Source organism: Acanthochromis polyacanthus, chromosome 15 (genome assembly GCF_021347895.1).
Source record: "Acanthochromis polyacanthus isolate Apoly-LR-REF ecotype Palm Island chromosome 15, KAUST_Apoly_ChrSc, whole genome shotgun sequence".
Taxonomy (NCBI): domain Eukaryota; kingdom Metazoa; phylum Chordata; class Actinopteri; family Pomacentridae; genus Acanthochromis; species Acanthochromis polyacanthus.
In genome coordinates this window covers 4,595,673-4,610,421 of record NC_067127.1, presented here as the reverse complement: position 1 = coordinate 4,610,421, position 14,749 = coordinate 4,595,673, and the positions used below count along the sequence as shown (strand labels likewise).

At 37.7% G+C, this 14,749-nt stretch overlaps 1 protein-coding gene across 1 annotated transcript; it reads right to left on the bottom strand.

Moving 5' to 3' along the window:
• Positions 1-47: 47 nt before the first annotated feature.
• On the bottom strand, positions 48-14,198 carry LOC110958487 (transmembrane protein 26). The gene is made up of 6 exons (XM_022205054.2): positions 13,734-14,198; positions 11,723-11,819; positions 11,376-11,456; positions 4,604-4,812; positions 3,131-3,210; positions 48-524 (listed from the first exon to the last, which is right to left on the bottom strand). Exons 1-6 carry the CDS (start codon positions 13,922-13,924, stop codon positions 229-231), a joined length of 954 nt encoding a protein of 317 aa, XP_022060746.2. The 5' UTR covers positions 13,925-14,198; the 3' UTR covers positions 48-228.
• Positions 14,199-14,749: the final 551 nt, after the last annotated feature.

The window sequence follows — 14,749 nt, the reverse complement described above, 5'->3', positions numbered from 1 at the left end:
AGTGTGTGAATCTGAACTTCAGTCTGTAAGAAAATGGTTGCTCACACTTTCTCTGCTTCCAACAGCATTATTTATTCACAACAGATTGATTCCACACAGCTGAGTAAATTGCGAGGAGAAAACAGAAACCAAGCGTTTCTTTCTTTCCCTGCTCCAAACTGCCGTTCTTTACGAGTCTGCAGTCGTAAAATGTTGGGTGGAACGAATCTCCGTGCTCCCAGAGTCGGATCACGGGGTGGTGCAGCTCGTCCCGCTGCTCCTCCTGGAAGATCTGAAGTCCTGACATATAACAACCAACCTGTAGAAGTTCAGAATCACCACCAGGAAGTTCTTAATGGCAAAGAAAACCAGCATCTGGTGGAAGACCTTGTAGTGGGCCATGACGGTGAGCCGGACCACCAGAAAAGGCCCGTCCTGGATGAACAGGGCCTCCACGACGCTCCATATGTCGGTGCCGTGTTTACTCAACAGGGACGTCTCCTCAACGCCTTCATCGCCCTCGCTGTCTTTCTTGGAGTTCACCACTGTTCAAAAAAAGGAGGAAAAAAAGATTAACAGCAGGTTGACACTAACATTAGGGAAGTTGGGCGCCAGCGTGGGGTTCGGTTTCACATCTAGTCGCTGTTCTGTGTATTTTAGTTCATTTACTTGAGCTGCATCAGCTGATTTCAAGGTCAAGAATCAGCTTCTCAGGAAATGTGGGCAAAGTTCCTGAAATGAACAGTTCCAGAAGAACAAACCAAACTCAGTCTGCTGCCGACAATCGTAAAATCTGATGAAAAGCTCCAGAACAGTTCCAGTTTTCTCAACTGCTCTGAACATGTTGCATCTGTACGTCAACACTTTGGGTGTTTACAAGGCAGTCAAACACACTGGACACATGAAGACACACCCACGTTAGCGGACACGAACACACACACTGACAGAAAGGAAGCTTCACTTGCAAACAGAAACGAGCGCTGTGCATTCCAGCTAAGTGCACTAAATGCATTATGATGGTAAAGATACACATAACATTACCATTATTAGCTTCCATTCATAAATAATAAGTTTGATGTATGAATAATTGAGATCATTCGTGTGCTTAGTTTTTCCGAGAATAGGGTTGTGCTGTCCTTTCTTTTGTTGTGATAAGTTTCTGCTCGTTGGCTTTTGCCTGATAAAGCCTTCCTCTTATCAGGCAAGCAGGACACTTTAACGGCTTTCACACAGAGATTTTGCTAGAAGACCCATCATTATGCGCTGTTTGGTGCATTTACAATGCTAGCATTTTAGCATTCTGCAACAAGAAAAGCACTTAGAGGGTGCAGTCCTCCTCCAAGGCTGCTCAGTCATTTCCTACGGCAGAAATCTTGAAAAATAATCACGGCAACATAGAATGTGTCTATTTATTATTGATGTACCCACAAACAAAATGATCTTGCGCTGAGTACAGGTGTGTGTTATGCATGTGTACGTTATGTACGGATACCGAATCGCATGACCTAAATGTGTAGTGGGTGGCGGGAATTTGTGGGACTCAGAAACACCTCCACAATTTAATCAGTTGTTCCTTGTATCATTTCCAACAGATAAGTCTTGATAAGTCCGCAGCAGTGGATTTGTAGTAGGATCACAATCACATGACTGTCAGCAGGCAGCTGACGTAGTGTTCACTTGTTGTCATGGTTACAGTGATGCCGTGCCGCTATCTGATACAGAAATCTTTAACAAATCCGTGGATCCAGACTATAAGCCACATCACTGTCAAAATCTAATCAGGTGATCCTTGTGTCATTTCATACTTTGATTACAAGTGCAATGTGTCACTTTCACGTACAACATTGTCGATGCAATGTTTCATTTTCATCCCATTTTCAGGTGCAATATTTCCTTTCTTTAATTCAGTACCATGCGTGGTATTTCTTACCACCTCAGTCTGTCTGCTGACATGACTTTATTCTGTTCTAATCTCGCCTTATTTTAGCTCACTTATTTCTATTTCAGTAATGTATCATACTTATATCTTAATGCTTTCTACTTTTCTGGTGTTATTTCATTTTTTTTTTCTGTGCAATATCTGACACTAGAATTTACTTCTGAGTTATTAAAGTTTTATGTTTTCCTATCTTGTTTCTTTCTGTTCTCCACAGATCAGTAAGTGTCTCTCGATAAACTATTCCTGCTCGCAGCCTGTTATGATGTCTTGCATTTCTAACCTTGCATCCATCGCATGCTTGGAGATTCAAGCACATCCTGTTATTTTGATGTGCCTTTAAACCATTTAGCATGCCTGTAGACTCAGAGAAGAAGCTCAGAGAGGGGATTGGATTTTTCACGAATAAAAGGAAGCAAACCGTCCAGTTAGTGGGGCCTTCTGAGACCTCTGATGAGTCACATTCAGAGCTTTTATCACAGCATCTTTCCCATCACAACATCCTGCATCCATGACTAGTTAAAAAAAACGCTCAAACAATCCCTGGATCTGCTTTAGTCCGAGTTCAGTTAACGTCCAGTATGACACGTCATTAGCTGTAGACTGAAGCTAAACATTTCTGAGTCCCTGTTTTCCAGCATCTGCTTAAACAATGCAGTTAAAAACGCAGATTTATTGAATTTAACTAAAAGAGTAAATGCAGAGAAAGGTAAGATTTGAAGCCACAGACACTGAAAAGGCCTTTTTGTAACTGCACTAAAACCGGAAGTATTATAGGAATGATACATGCAGTATTTTATGCCGTACTTTGAGCTGCATGCTACGTGTGAAACTTAAATAACTTGTTCAAAAGAGGTGTAATAAAGGAGCTTTAAAGACGCAACTGTCCAATCCAAAGACTATTTTACACAAACTTCTTCAGTTTCTCTGTTTGTCTGTGATAAAACCCTTTTGGTTTATTCATTCTTTGCAAAGAAAAAACACATTTCTGGGTTAATCATTTGACAGCGATGCAGATAAAAGAGCAGCTGATCTATTTTCTGTGTTTACTTACAGCACTGGCTTGGAGACTCGGACCTCACTCATGTTTTGCCAGTTTCCAAACACACTGTTTGGATTGTCCCACACTGGGAACAGGGTTTGAACCTCTCTGCACTTCTGTAGCTGCTCACTGAGCACCACAGTTGTTGTTGTAACACACAAACACACACTGACCGGCCAGATGGAGGGGAAACTGCAGCATGCTCCAAGTCCATACCCCCAAGATGATGTAGACCAGCTGAAGGCTCTCGTCTCTGCAAAACACACATGGACGGTACAGAAAGACGTCTTATTCAGTTCTTATTTCAATTATTGCATTGTGTATGTTAGATGAAAACAAACTTCAATGCATGTGCAACCTTAATCTAGACATTTTTAACCCTCATGTCGTCCTGCCGGTCAAAATTGAAAAAAATTGAAAAAAAAATGTATATTTTCACAGTGAAACTTCAGATGTCCACATTTTCAACATTTTTGGGAAACCTTTGAACTGTTTTGATGGATAGAAAGAAACATTAAAAATGTTTCTTAAGAACATTCACAAAAAAATCAACCAAAATCCAACAAATTTTGCTGGATTTTAGTTGATTTTTATGTGAATGTTCTTGAAGAAATATTAGAAGTTTTACTGTGGGTGTGTGTATGTTGGTATGTTTGTGTGTGTAGGTCTGTATGTCTGTTCGCATGTCCACGTATGTGTGTGAATGTATATGTGATTGTGTATCTGTGTGTATATTTGTGGGGGGTGGGAGGTTCCGGGTTTTTTACAGTGTTTTATATTGTGTTATTTTTGTTTTTATCCTCTGTGAGGCACTTTGTGTTGCTATACTGTATGAAAAGTGCCATATAAATAAAATTGACTTGATTTGATTTGATTAAAAAAATATATATATATTTTTTTGTCAGGGTCAAGACTGCGATTTGGTAGAACTGGAGTTTCTACCAGTAGAGATTGCAATTGTAATCTCTACCAGTAGCGATGGAACTTTAAATCTGACCCCTGCCCTGACCCCTGACCTTAACTGACCCTGACCTTTTAGTCTAACCCCTGCCCTGACCCCTGAACCTAACCTTAAAAGTCTAACCTTAGCCCTGACAAATCTCTACAGGTAGGATTGGAGTCTCTACCAGTAGAGATTGTGATCACAAGCTTTACTGGTAGAAACTCCAATTCTACCAAATCGCAGTCTCTACCATGATATATATATATATATGTGTGTGTGTGTGTATATGTATGTATATATATATGTGTATATATATATGTATGTATGTATGTATATATATATATATATATATATATATATATATATATATATATATATATATATATATATATATATATATATATAAACCACTTACATATTTTTAGGATTTTTTTTTTAGAAGATTTTTACTCATTTTCGAAAATATTTACAAGAATTTTTTTGGCAAATTTGGAGGATTTTTTTTTTAAACTTATAAGGGAAACTTTTGAGGAATTATTGGAATTTTCTTCCTGAAGATTTTGCAAATTTTCAGAATTTTGGGCATTTTTTTGGCTGAATTTTTGGATTTTTTTCCGACAAGAAAACAATATTTTTTGGTGCCTGTAAATGAAGACAACAGGAAGGTTAAGCCGAATCATAACCAACACGGTCAGACACCCACTGGAGATCTGACAGCGTCTCGCTAGTGAATTCGAGGATGTCCGCCGCCGTGCCAACGAAAATGAGAAGAAGCTGAGATAACTCGTCTCTGGAGATTCCGCCGCCCCGCGGGAGGAGCCACTTCCCCACGATGACGAGGATGAGCAGGATCTGATGGAGAGCCAGGATCCAGTCATTGGGGCAGAAGGACGACAACACACGCTCAAGTTCCTGGAAAACAAGAAGAAATTGGCAGATTCTACTTGGGGACAACCTTATATGGGATTGCTTTATCATGTTATCACTTAATGTACAGCTGATTCTGGCTTCATGCAGTGACTCCAGTCTCTTAAACATTTAATACTTATGCAAATAAAAAAATATACATAAATTACCTCCACCCTGCTGATACTAGCTTCCATAACACATAATTTTTCCTTTAATATTGCAGGATCTCACTTTATTTTTAAATTGGCTAAATAAAATTGCATTATTTATAACACTGTAGGATCCCAAAACTAATTCAATTAAATTTTATTTAATTCAAAACACGTTATTCTTCCTCTGGGAGCAATTTAAGGCACAAAGAACAGTTGGACACAGAACGGTAGTAGCAGCCATACAGGATAAATAAAATGAATTGTAAAAATTAAAATGGAGTATACCGAGATAAGAATAAAGTAGAAATAGTGTATTAACAACAAATAATGTATGTAAGGTGCTGAAATTATAATATTGACACTGAAATTGGTCAGGCAAATTTGTTTACTACATAATATTGTGGCATATTAACCTTAATATTTAAATGTAAGTTTGTGTTTTATATGATGCTCCCAAACTAAATATTTAAATTAGTTAGATAACTTCAAACAATATATGCATAATATTGTGAAATCTTCACCTTAATATTTAAGATTAAAAGGTAAATTTGCAATATTAATCTTGCGTTTTCTGTTGAATAGCACTTGGGGTCAACATTTGTTGTTTTAAAACTGACTCAACTTTACTGAACCTCACGTCTTTCTCTATTTATTAATATAAATGTTAAGTTCCTATCCAAAAAGTCATTATTTATAGGGAAATGCAGGTAATGTTCTATATTTTTCCTACTCAAATCCACCGGAAAGACCAAATCAACAACACATTACTTCCCAACTTCCAAACTCAATCATTCACTGAAGAAATACATTTCACAAACCTACACTCACCATGCATTTTATTAGTAACACCTGTGGAACCTAACGCAATCCAGCCTCTCTGCACATCATGTATGTTAAACAGAGTGGAGAAAACGACTCAACACCACTCACAATGACCGTCATAAAAAGCAGCATTATTCCTCCCGTCAACAAAGCTCAAAGCTCCATAAAAGGAGAATTTACGACAGAACTGCTTCAGATTTCACAGGTCTTAATAACACAGAGCTCAATGAGTCTATACTTTTAATTCCTAAATTAAAAAACACGTTATAATTTCCTTAAACAGCCTGGATAGATGTCGTTGTTTCTGGCAAACGACACTGAAGCTGGATAAATAGTATAACTGTTGGTTTTGTTTTGTTTTTTTTCAGTGGCAGATTTGTTGCTATTGCGAGTATTTATAGCAACAGGAAGGCCGGAGTGGGAGTGACTCTAAATAAACCACCGCGGCCATAGTCCTCTTAATGAAGGAACACGTCCCCCGGTGCACTGGTGTGAATAATTCATGTGTTTTTAATAGTTTCTGGACAACAATGGAGGTCTATGATGCACAGGAAGAAGCTATATTAGGCTTTGAGAGGTGAACTGTTCAGTTCAGTGATGGTTGTGATGCTTCTTATCTTTCAGTGACTTCATTCTGTTGCACAACTTGGACATTGTTTTAATAAGTCAAACACAGTAAAGGGCTGGGGCATGAAGCCAGGCTGCTGGAGGCGCGCCTACAGAGTTTTATCTTTTTAATTCCCTTGGGATAGATGGGTGTGGTGTTGTGGTCCAGATGCTGTTCATATAAGTCAATGTAAATGCTCTCTTTTTGTTGTTTTGGCCACTTTAGTTTCGTGTCTCTTGTGTTTGACATTAATGGCAGAAATTCTCTGTTGCACTGTAAGAATAATGAAGTGAACATTGTAGTTTATTCCAGTTCTTGTGAAGCTAATGATGTGTAATGTTTAGCTATTTGTAAAGCAACTTTCTGTCATTCTGTGTTTTTTTAATTGATTACTTTAACACTGCTGTTGTCCTCATTTACGGGCACCAAAAATATTGTTCCTTGTCCGAAAAAAATCCAAAAATTCAGCAAAAAAAAAAAAAAACAAAACCCCAAATTTCTGAAAATTTGCAAAACCTCCAGGAAGAAAGTTCCAATAATTCCTAAAAGTTTCCCTTAAAAGTTTCATTTTTTAAAAATCCCCCAAATTTGGCAAAAAATTATTGTAAATATTTTCAAAAAAATTTATAAAAATCTTCAAAAAAAATCCTAAAAATATCTAAAGTGATTATATATACACCAATAACACCTCTAATATTTTCTTTAAAAACATTCACAAAAAATCAACCAAAATCCAGCAAATTTTGCTGGATTTTGGTTGATTTTTAAATGAATGTTCTTAAGAAAAAATTTTAACATTTCTTTTTTCCACCAAAAGATTTCCCCAACATGTTGAAAATGTGGACATCAGAAGTTTCACTGTGAAAATATATTTTTTCCACATTTTCAAACTTTAAAATGGGTCAATTTTGACCCGCAGGACGGTACAAGGGTTAAGCTCATCCGAGGCAAAGCAAAAAGACATTTTCTTCTTGATCTGAGTGCTGCTTTAATAGTAACTATCACAATATTTTAATAACTTCTCTGAGAGAATTGGCTCAGCTGTCTGGTGGAATAAATGGGTTTATTCTTAATGAATAAAGTGCATGTTCAAGAGGTCAAGTGTTGGATCTTTTTATTCTCCCTTCAAACTGAACATGCAGACAATACTCAGCTGTGATATGTGTGAAGCCTGGTGACCTTTAAAGTCTTCTAATTCACTGCTTGGATGACTTCTAGCTTCCTGATATTACAATCGCAATAAAACAAAATTAATTGCCATTACCCCCTTAACAGATCTCTGAAAGTATTCACCAGCTTGTCAGGTATTCAGTCCTGTTTTTTCTCCTGCCTGTATTTAAAATTTAAAGCTGCAGAAGCACTGAAGCATAAGTAATTCAATGAATGGTGCAACAAATGTGTCCTAACATGCTCCTGTAACTGAAGGTGTCCGAACATCTTTTGTATGTAATGTAGACAACATCTCTAATCTGATGAAGGTAAAATGTTGTGTGGGCAAAAGACAAGCATGTTTGAACAAATCAACCAACTATCAACAAATTACCATCTTTACCTTCCTTGCTGCATGCATCAAAGTGTCTTTAAACTCCATCAATCCTGTTACCGGTGCAATTAACCGACTCTTTAAGTTCTGCTGATGCTGTCTTAAATGATGTTTTGAAACCCATCAGAGATAATGGAGCTCCTTCTCACAGATATTCAGTCTCTCCAATGAGTGAGTTACTCAGAAACTCTTTAATGCCTGGGGATGCATCTGGAATCTGACGCTGATGTTTCTGTGCAAAACTGGCTGCTGGCTTCTAATTCTTCTCTTCACTTACCGAGCAAGTCTTTTCAGGGAGCTCATATTACTGTACGTCCAGGAAGATGTAGGATTCTTATAACGACTTTGTTCAAATCACAGTCATGCAGTCTTTGTCAGTTAAGAGCTTATCAGTTCACATCTGTGTGCAGAAAAGCCGAGTTGTGTAGAAGTGTGTGAAATCTTGTAGAAAACCGGAATTAAGTGAATGCAATGGATGGATTTTTTTTTAAACTAGATTTTGCAAAGCGAAAGCTCATGCCAACACAGACACTGTGTCAGCGGATTACAGTCATGACATAAATAGAGTCACAGGTTTCACTACCCTACACACTTTGTGAAATCCATACTGCAGCGCAAGTATTTCCAAGAAATACATCATGAGATTCTCTCTAATCATTTTAAGGAAGTCTGGTGAGAGTCCCATGTAGAAGAATTTATCTGCAGCTTTGCGTTCTGGCTTTTCTTGGACAGCTTAGCAAAAAGACTGGAAGCAGGGAGACACAGCTAGCACGGCCTTCTGTGAAGTAAACGCAGCAAAATCAATACTTGCAGAACCTCAGGAAATAAAAACACCATGTTGGGTTTTTTATGACAGCCTTTGGGATTGAATGTTTCTTAGCTGTGTGCAATAATCTCCATTTTGCAGCCGTAAACCCACGACAAGACAGAGCAGAGATGACTGTAAGTCATGGTAAAAAGAGTGAAACAAGAATGAAATCTGTCAAAATGTGCATAAGAGATGCACCTGTGCAGTTTCCCTGAAAACTCTGTCCTGTTCAGACTGTGTTGAGTTCTTGGTAAGTTTCACTTTCCTTCATATGGTATTATTTCCCACCACAGTGTTTCCAACAAATACATCACAACAAAACAAAAGCCTTCAAGTCATGACAAGACACAGCTGTGATTACGATGAGTCCCGGTAAAAGACGGGAAACAACAGCAGAGAAAATCTGCCAAAATATGCATAAGAGATGCTCAGCTTTCTAAAGAGTTTCCAGATAACTCTGTCCTGTTGGCACAATGTTGAGTTCATGGTAAGTTTCACTATCCTCCAACAAATACATTATGATACATAAAATGATGCATTAAATACATCTTGTTACAGAAGAATAAGTGCAATAAAAATAGAATTTGAGCAACATCAGTGTTTCTACTCATGGAGGAATTGATGCTGAAATGATGATTTTCAATCGATAGCTCAGAAGAAATGAAATATCTGATTGTTCACATGGAAGTTTATGTTTATTTTTATTTTCTAGTGATGCTTTGATGATAAATAAACACTTGAAAACTACAGCCGGTTGTGTCATACTAACACACAAACAGCATTTCAACGTTCAAATTAATTATTTTCACTGTAAAAAAGAATGATTTTAACAGTTTGTAACTGTAAATTTTTTTTAAAAAGTTTATTTTATTTTATTTTTTGCAAAGTTTCCCTGTTAAGTTAATAACAGATAATATCTAGTAAAATCAGAGGAAAAAATGTTTTAATTTATATGTTAACCCCACCCCCCATAAAACAGACTAAAAATATTAATAATGTCCGTTAAAGCACACATGGTAATCTGTCCTTTTCCGTTTGAATATATAATTATGCTATTTTCAAAAATGCGTTTAAATCACCATAAATTAATAAATCATTTTATAAAATACTGATGTTTGCCATTCAAAAAAATACATCAATGACTCAAGAATGTGTTTTTTAACAGTTGTTTAGCAGATTTTCAGAGATTTTTTGAAACTACACATAATACCTGTTAAAATCACAGAAAGACAGTGTTAATTTACATGTTGACTGTAAAACAAAAACAAAAAACTGGTAAAAACCGTACATAACCTCCACATCAAAAATTTGGCATTATGGTTCCAGCAAATACTTTCTGATAAAGCAAAAGCCTTCAACTCATGACGCAGTTACTGTGAGTCACAGTAAAAGTGAAACAACCGTTGAAAAAATCTGCCAAAAGTGATGCATAAGAGATGCACATGTGCAGTTTTCTGAGAATTCTTCCCTGTTCACACAATGCTGAGTTCTTGGCAAGTTTCACTATCCTCCATCTGGTATTAATTCCCACTACAATGCTTCCAAAAAATACATCATGACAAAAAAAAAAAACAACAACCAGGAAATCATCTCTCTTGATCATATCTGATGTTTCACAGTAATTTCACATTAGAAGATGTTCTGCTACGACAAAAACTGTGCTTGTGAAGCCATTTTTAGCATGTTTAGCCACGGTGGCGAAGCTAATTTTGCCTAATAAATGTGAAAAAAGGGTTAACTTACAACTTTTTCGTAATTTGCCGAGCGATAATCAAAGAAAATAACAAACCGCGTCTCCTTTACTGAAGAGCGCTACCGAGTATAACCGGAACAACCCGAATGCTTCCGATCATTAATAGATGCACACTGTCACGTGTCGCGTGTCAGCCAATCAGAAAAAAGGATTCGGGCTAACCCCGGGAAGGCGTACAACAAGGAGGACAAGGAGAGGGCGATTGAAGAGTTGAAAAATCATTTTAAATAGAAAGATACTGAATTTTTTAAATAAAAATATCATATGTACAACAAATGGTGAATGCTGGGTTAGGGTTAGGGTTTGTAATACAAATTAGTAATTTCTAGTCTGAGGGATAATTTAATGACAGAGTACTTTCCAGTGATACTTTGTAGTTTTAGAAGAAAGCCATTCTATGGCTAAAATAATATTTTTGCTTAGATGAATCTCATTAGCTTTTTTCATGAATCTCGTCAGGAAAGTAAGATTCAGTACTTTCTAGTCTTAACAAATATTGAATGAGTATGTGTTTTATGTTACAGTGACATGATTGATATATTGATTTTTTTTTACAGGAATTGTTGTGCATATTTCTTATTACTTAGAAATAAAAATAGTCCAGATGCAAATTGTGTGAGCAACTTTTTTAATTAAAATGTTGAAATAAACTGAAGCAATATTAAACATAATTTTTGGCCTCAAAATGCATCAGAATGCAGGAAAAGGACTCCATTTTTTCAAAATTTTCCCAGGGGAGGTCGCGCGCCGCAGTACAGATACTGAAAAAGTGTGGCTAAACAAAATTCTAGCACTTTAGCCACAGTGGCTAGAGACAAATTTTCCCTAGTGCAAGCACAGAAATAAGTGAAGTAAAATGAACTTTTCAGACTGTCACTTGCCTGTAGGGAACTGGGGAAGCTGGAGTTTCTCGGGGTCTGGTTCCAAACATTTTTCAGAGTATCAGAGTCGAACTTGTTGCACTGAAAACAGTTAAAAGAAGAATTTACAGACTGAAATTTGTACTTTTTACTGTAGTCACACCTTTTAAAACCTTCACATTAATATGAAGGAAATTCAGCATTTGATAGGCATTTGATAGATGCTTAATGAACTGCAGAGAGCTGGATTTCTGCAACCTCCCCACCCACCAACATCTGTCGTTAGACTACATGTTTGGACAGCAGGAGGACTGTAGATTTAAGTGGCTACACAGTGAGAAAGTGTTCTCGTTTCTGGTTGATAGTACCTGAGGCTTGCTGACTTTGTGCTCCCGGTGATGAAGCTCCAGGATCCAGATGGAGGGAATGATACTGATGAGGAACAGAAAGATGGGAGGAGAGAACCTGCAAAACAACCAACGGCAGCAGCTTTCTCAGCACAGCTCCGGAGTGATGCAACTCAGTCTTCAAGTGAGGGAATACTGATGTAATTCTGAACATCAAATAACCGTCGCAACCATTGGCAGGCAAAAATGTTGAGCTTAAGCCTGTTAAATATGAAGATTTGCAGCTTTTATTTGTTTTTCTGGTACTAAAGAATCATTTGGGGTTGATATTGTGATTGCCACTGTTGGTATATGCACCTATATTTACCACCTAATTGCAGAGAAAATCAGCTCTCATGTAGTGGAATCAACATATGAACATACATCCATTCCTTTTCTTCCAGGTGTTTCCAGGCCAGATGAGATACGTAATCCCTCCAGCTAGCTCTAGATCTACCTTAAAGTCTCCTCAGATGATTAAAACACCTCATCTGGTTGCTTTCAATGATAAGGAGCGGCGACTCGACTCTGAACTCCACGAAATGCAAAAGAAGAATTGCTTTGTCTGCCATCATTTAAAAAATTACTCAATAAGCTTCCTTTAGAGTCCGGCATAGCACTGGTGCTACAATCGCATTTTTTAGTTTTGATTGGTTGTAGATTTGAAACCAGATAAGACAGATCGATCATTCATTTTGCACATAAAATCTGTGGCGTTAGACTAACATTTCACACATTCACCAGGACTCGGAGCGCTTTTTGGTAGCAGTGATGGGTTTGAAAAAATACACAGTAAAGCGCACATAATAAAAATCTTTATAAACAGCATGTATAAATGTAAGAACTTGCACAACAGCAGGTCTTAAAGGTTTATTTTTTACTTAAACTTAAACAGTTATTTTGGCTTCTTCAGCCTGTTTTCATGAACCATAGAGTCCTTCAGAATGATTAAACATCAAAGGCCAGCCATCCACAAGTACAGAGAAACAGTGACAGTTTAGTCAAAGAAAGCCAACTAATAACCAAATGAAAGCACTCATTTTATATACATTAAACTTAAAGCCATCCTTGGAGTACAACGGCTTATTTTGGCTCTGTAACCTGTTTTTATGAGACAAGCTGAACCACAAAAGTTCTTTGGAATAATTTAAGTATCAAAGGCCAGCTAAGCAGAGAAAGACAGCAGCTTTGCAGATTAGTCACAGCTATATTAAAGAAAGTCAACTTGAAACCAAGCAAAACTCTTTTTTTTTGTAGGGACACGACATATTTAAGGTATAAAAAAATAAGCTTTCTGTTATTGTTCCAGTTCCAGCTTTCTGAACATATTTAATCTCTAATTCTACCATGATGGCCCACTGGTAGGTATACAAAACTGAAAATTAGGTGTTTTCCAAATGCAACTCTGAAACATGAGAAAACTACTGCCACGACATGTAAATTTTGTCATTTGACATTTCGCCTGACTGGTGTTATCTGTCTGCCAGTGTTACTTTTGAGATGATACAGATAACGATGCCAGTATCATGAAGCTCATCTAGCTTTGACTGCTCGCGGCCACATCTCTTTTCCGTTTTCATAATTGAACAGGACATTATTTGCACGTCTCTGCGCGTTGAGAAGAAAATGAATGAATGGATGCTGTGCAGACTAACCTAATGCACTGCATTCATTAGACATCATGAAATGGAAAGTTCAACCAGTGCCTAGAAAGCAAAAACAGGGAAGACTGTTTGCAAATTAATTTCACGCATGCAGAAAGTCTGTTTGGAGAGTTCCTGGAATGAGTGCTCATAGGGGTACCAGAACATCAGTGTCCCAGGATAGTTTAACAATAGCAGCAGAGGGAGAAGCAGGATGCTGGGGGATGGGGGGGGGGGGGGGGGGGGGGGATGCAGGCAGAAAACTTGACGTGTCAGAAAAATACACACAATTCTGCATACAAATAAACAGCTCAAGCTTCGAGGAAAACCATGCATGCGCCGCTTCTTACCATTTGTAGTCTTGTCCTTTCCTCCTCTTCAGAGTAATGATCATCTCAACAACGAGCGGCAAGAAGAGGAAAGTCAGGAGCCAGAATGTGGGGTCCTTCTTCACCCCTGTCACCCTCCAGACCCCCGCCAGAGACACGAAGATGAACATCGCCCTGGTGATGACGGCGCACAGAAACTTGAAGAGAGCCATGAGGTTCTCTGTTGGCGGCTCCAACTGGAAGTCCTGAAGCCTCAGAGCCACCGCTGGCAGCAGAGGAGAAACTGTGCTGGGTCGAGTTTTTTCGAACAAGGTCCCGAAAGTTGAAGCTCCGCCCAGACAGAGAATTTTCCTCCAGGGCTTTCCTGACAGCAGATCAGACGGTGGAGAGGAACGAGGCTGTAGGAGGAATCAGCACAAAGAAAACTGGATGAAAGAGTTCATTCAGAGAGGTTTTTTTTGTGTGTGTGTGTTATGATTCATAGATGACACTTCATCTCTGACTCTGTACAGGAGAGGGCAGCATCACATCACCAGCGTCCTGCTTTTCATTCCTGGAAACTATAAATTACATCCTAGAACTGAAATAGAACAGTAGCTGATAAAAGTCACATATTTCATTCTGCAGCAGCAACAAAAACAACAACCTGTGCTTTATAAATACGTTATACATTATTAAATGTCAGTATCTTTCTAGTTACAGAAGAATACGTGCAATAAAAATAGAATTTGTGCAACATCAGTGTATCTACTCATGGAGGAATTGATGTTGAAATGAGGATTTTCAGTCTATAGCTCCAAAGATATGACATATCTGATTATCCACATATGGAAGTTTATGTTTATTTTCTATAGGTGTTTTCATGATTAATAAACACTTATCTTATATGTGATATCAGCGAAACTACAGTAAGTTGTGTCATATTACCACACAAGCAGCATTTCAATGTTCAAATTATTATTTTCACTGTAAAAACAAATGTGCAAATGGGTAAAATTAATCAATTATACATAGTTTGCTTTTAGTAGTGGGCCTTG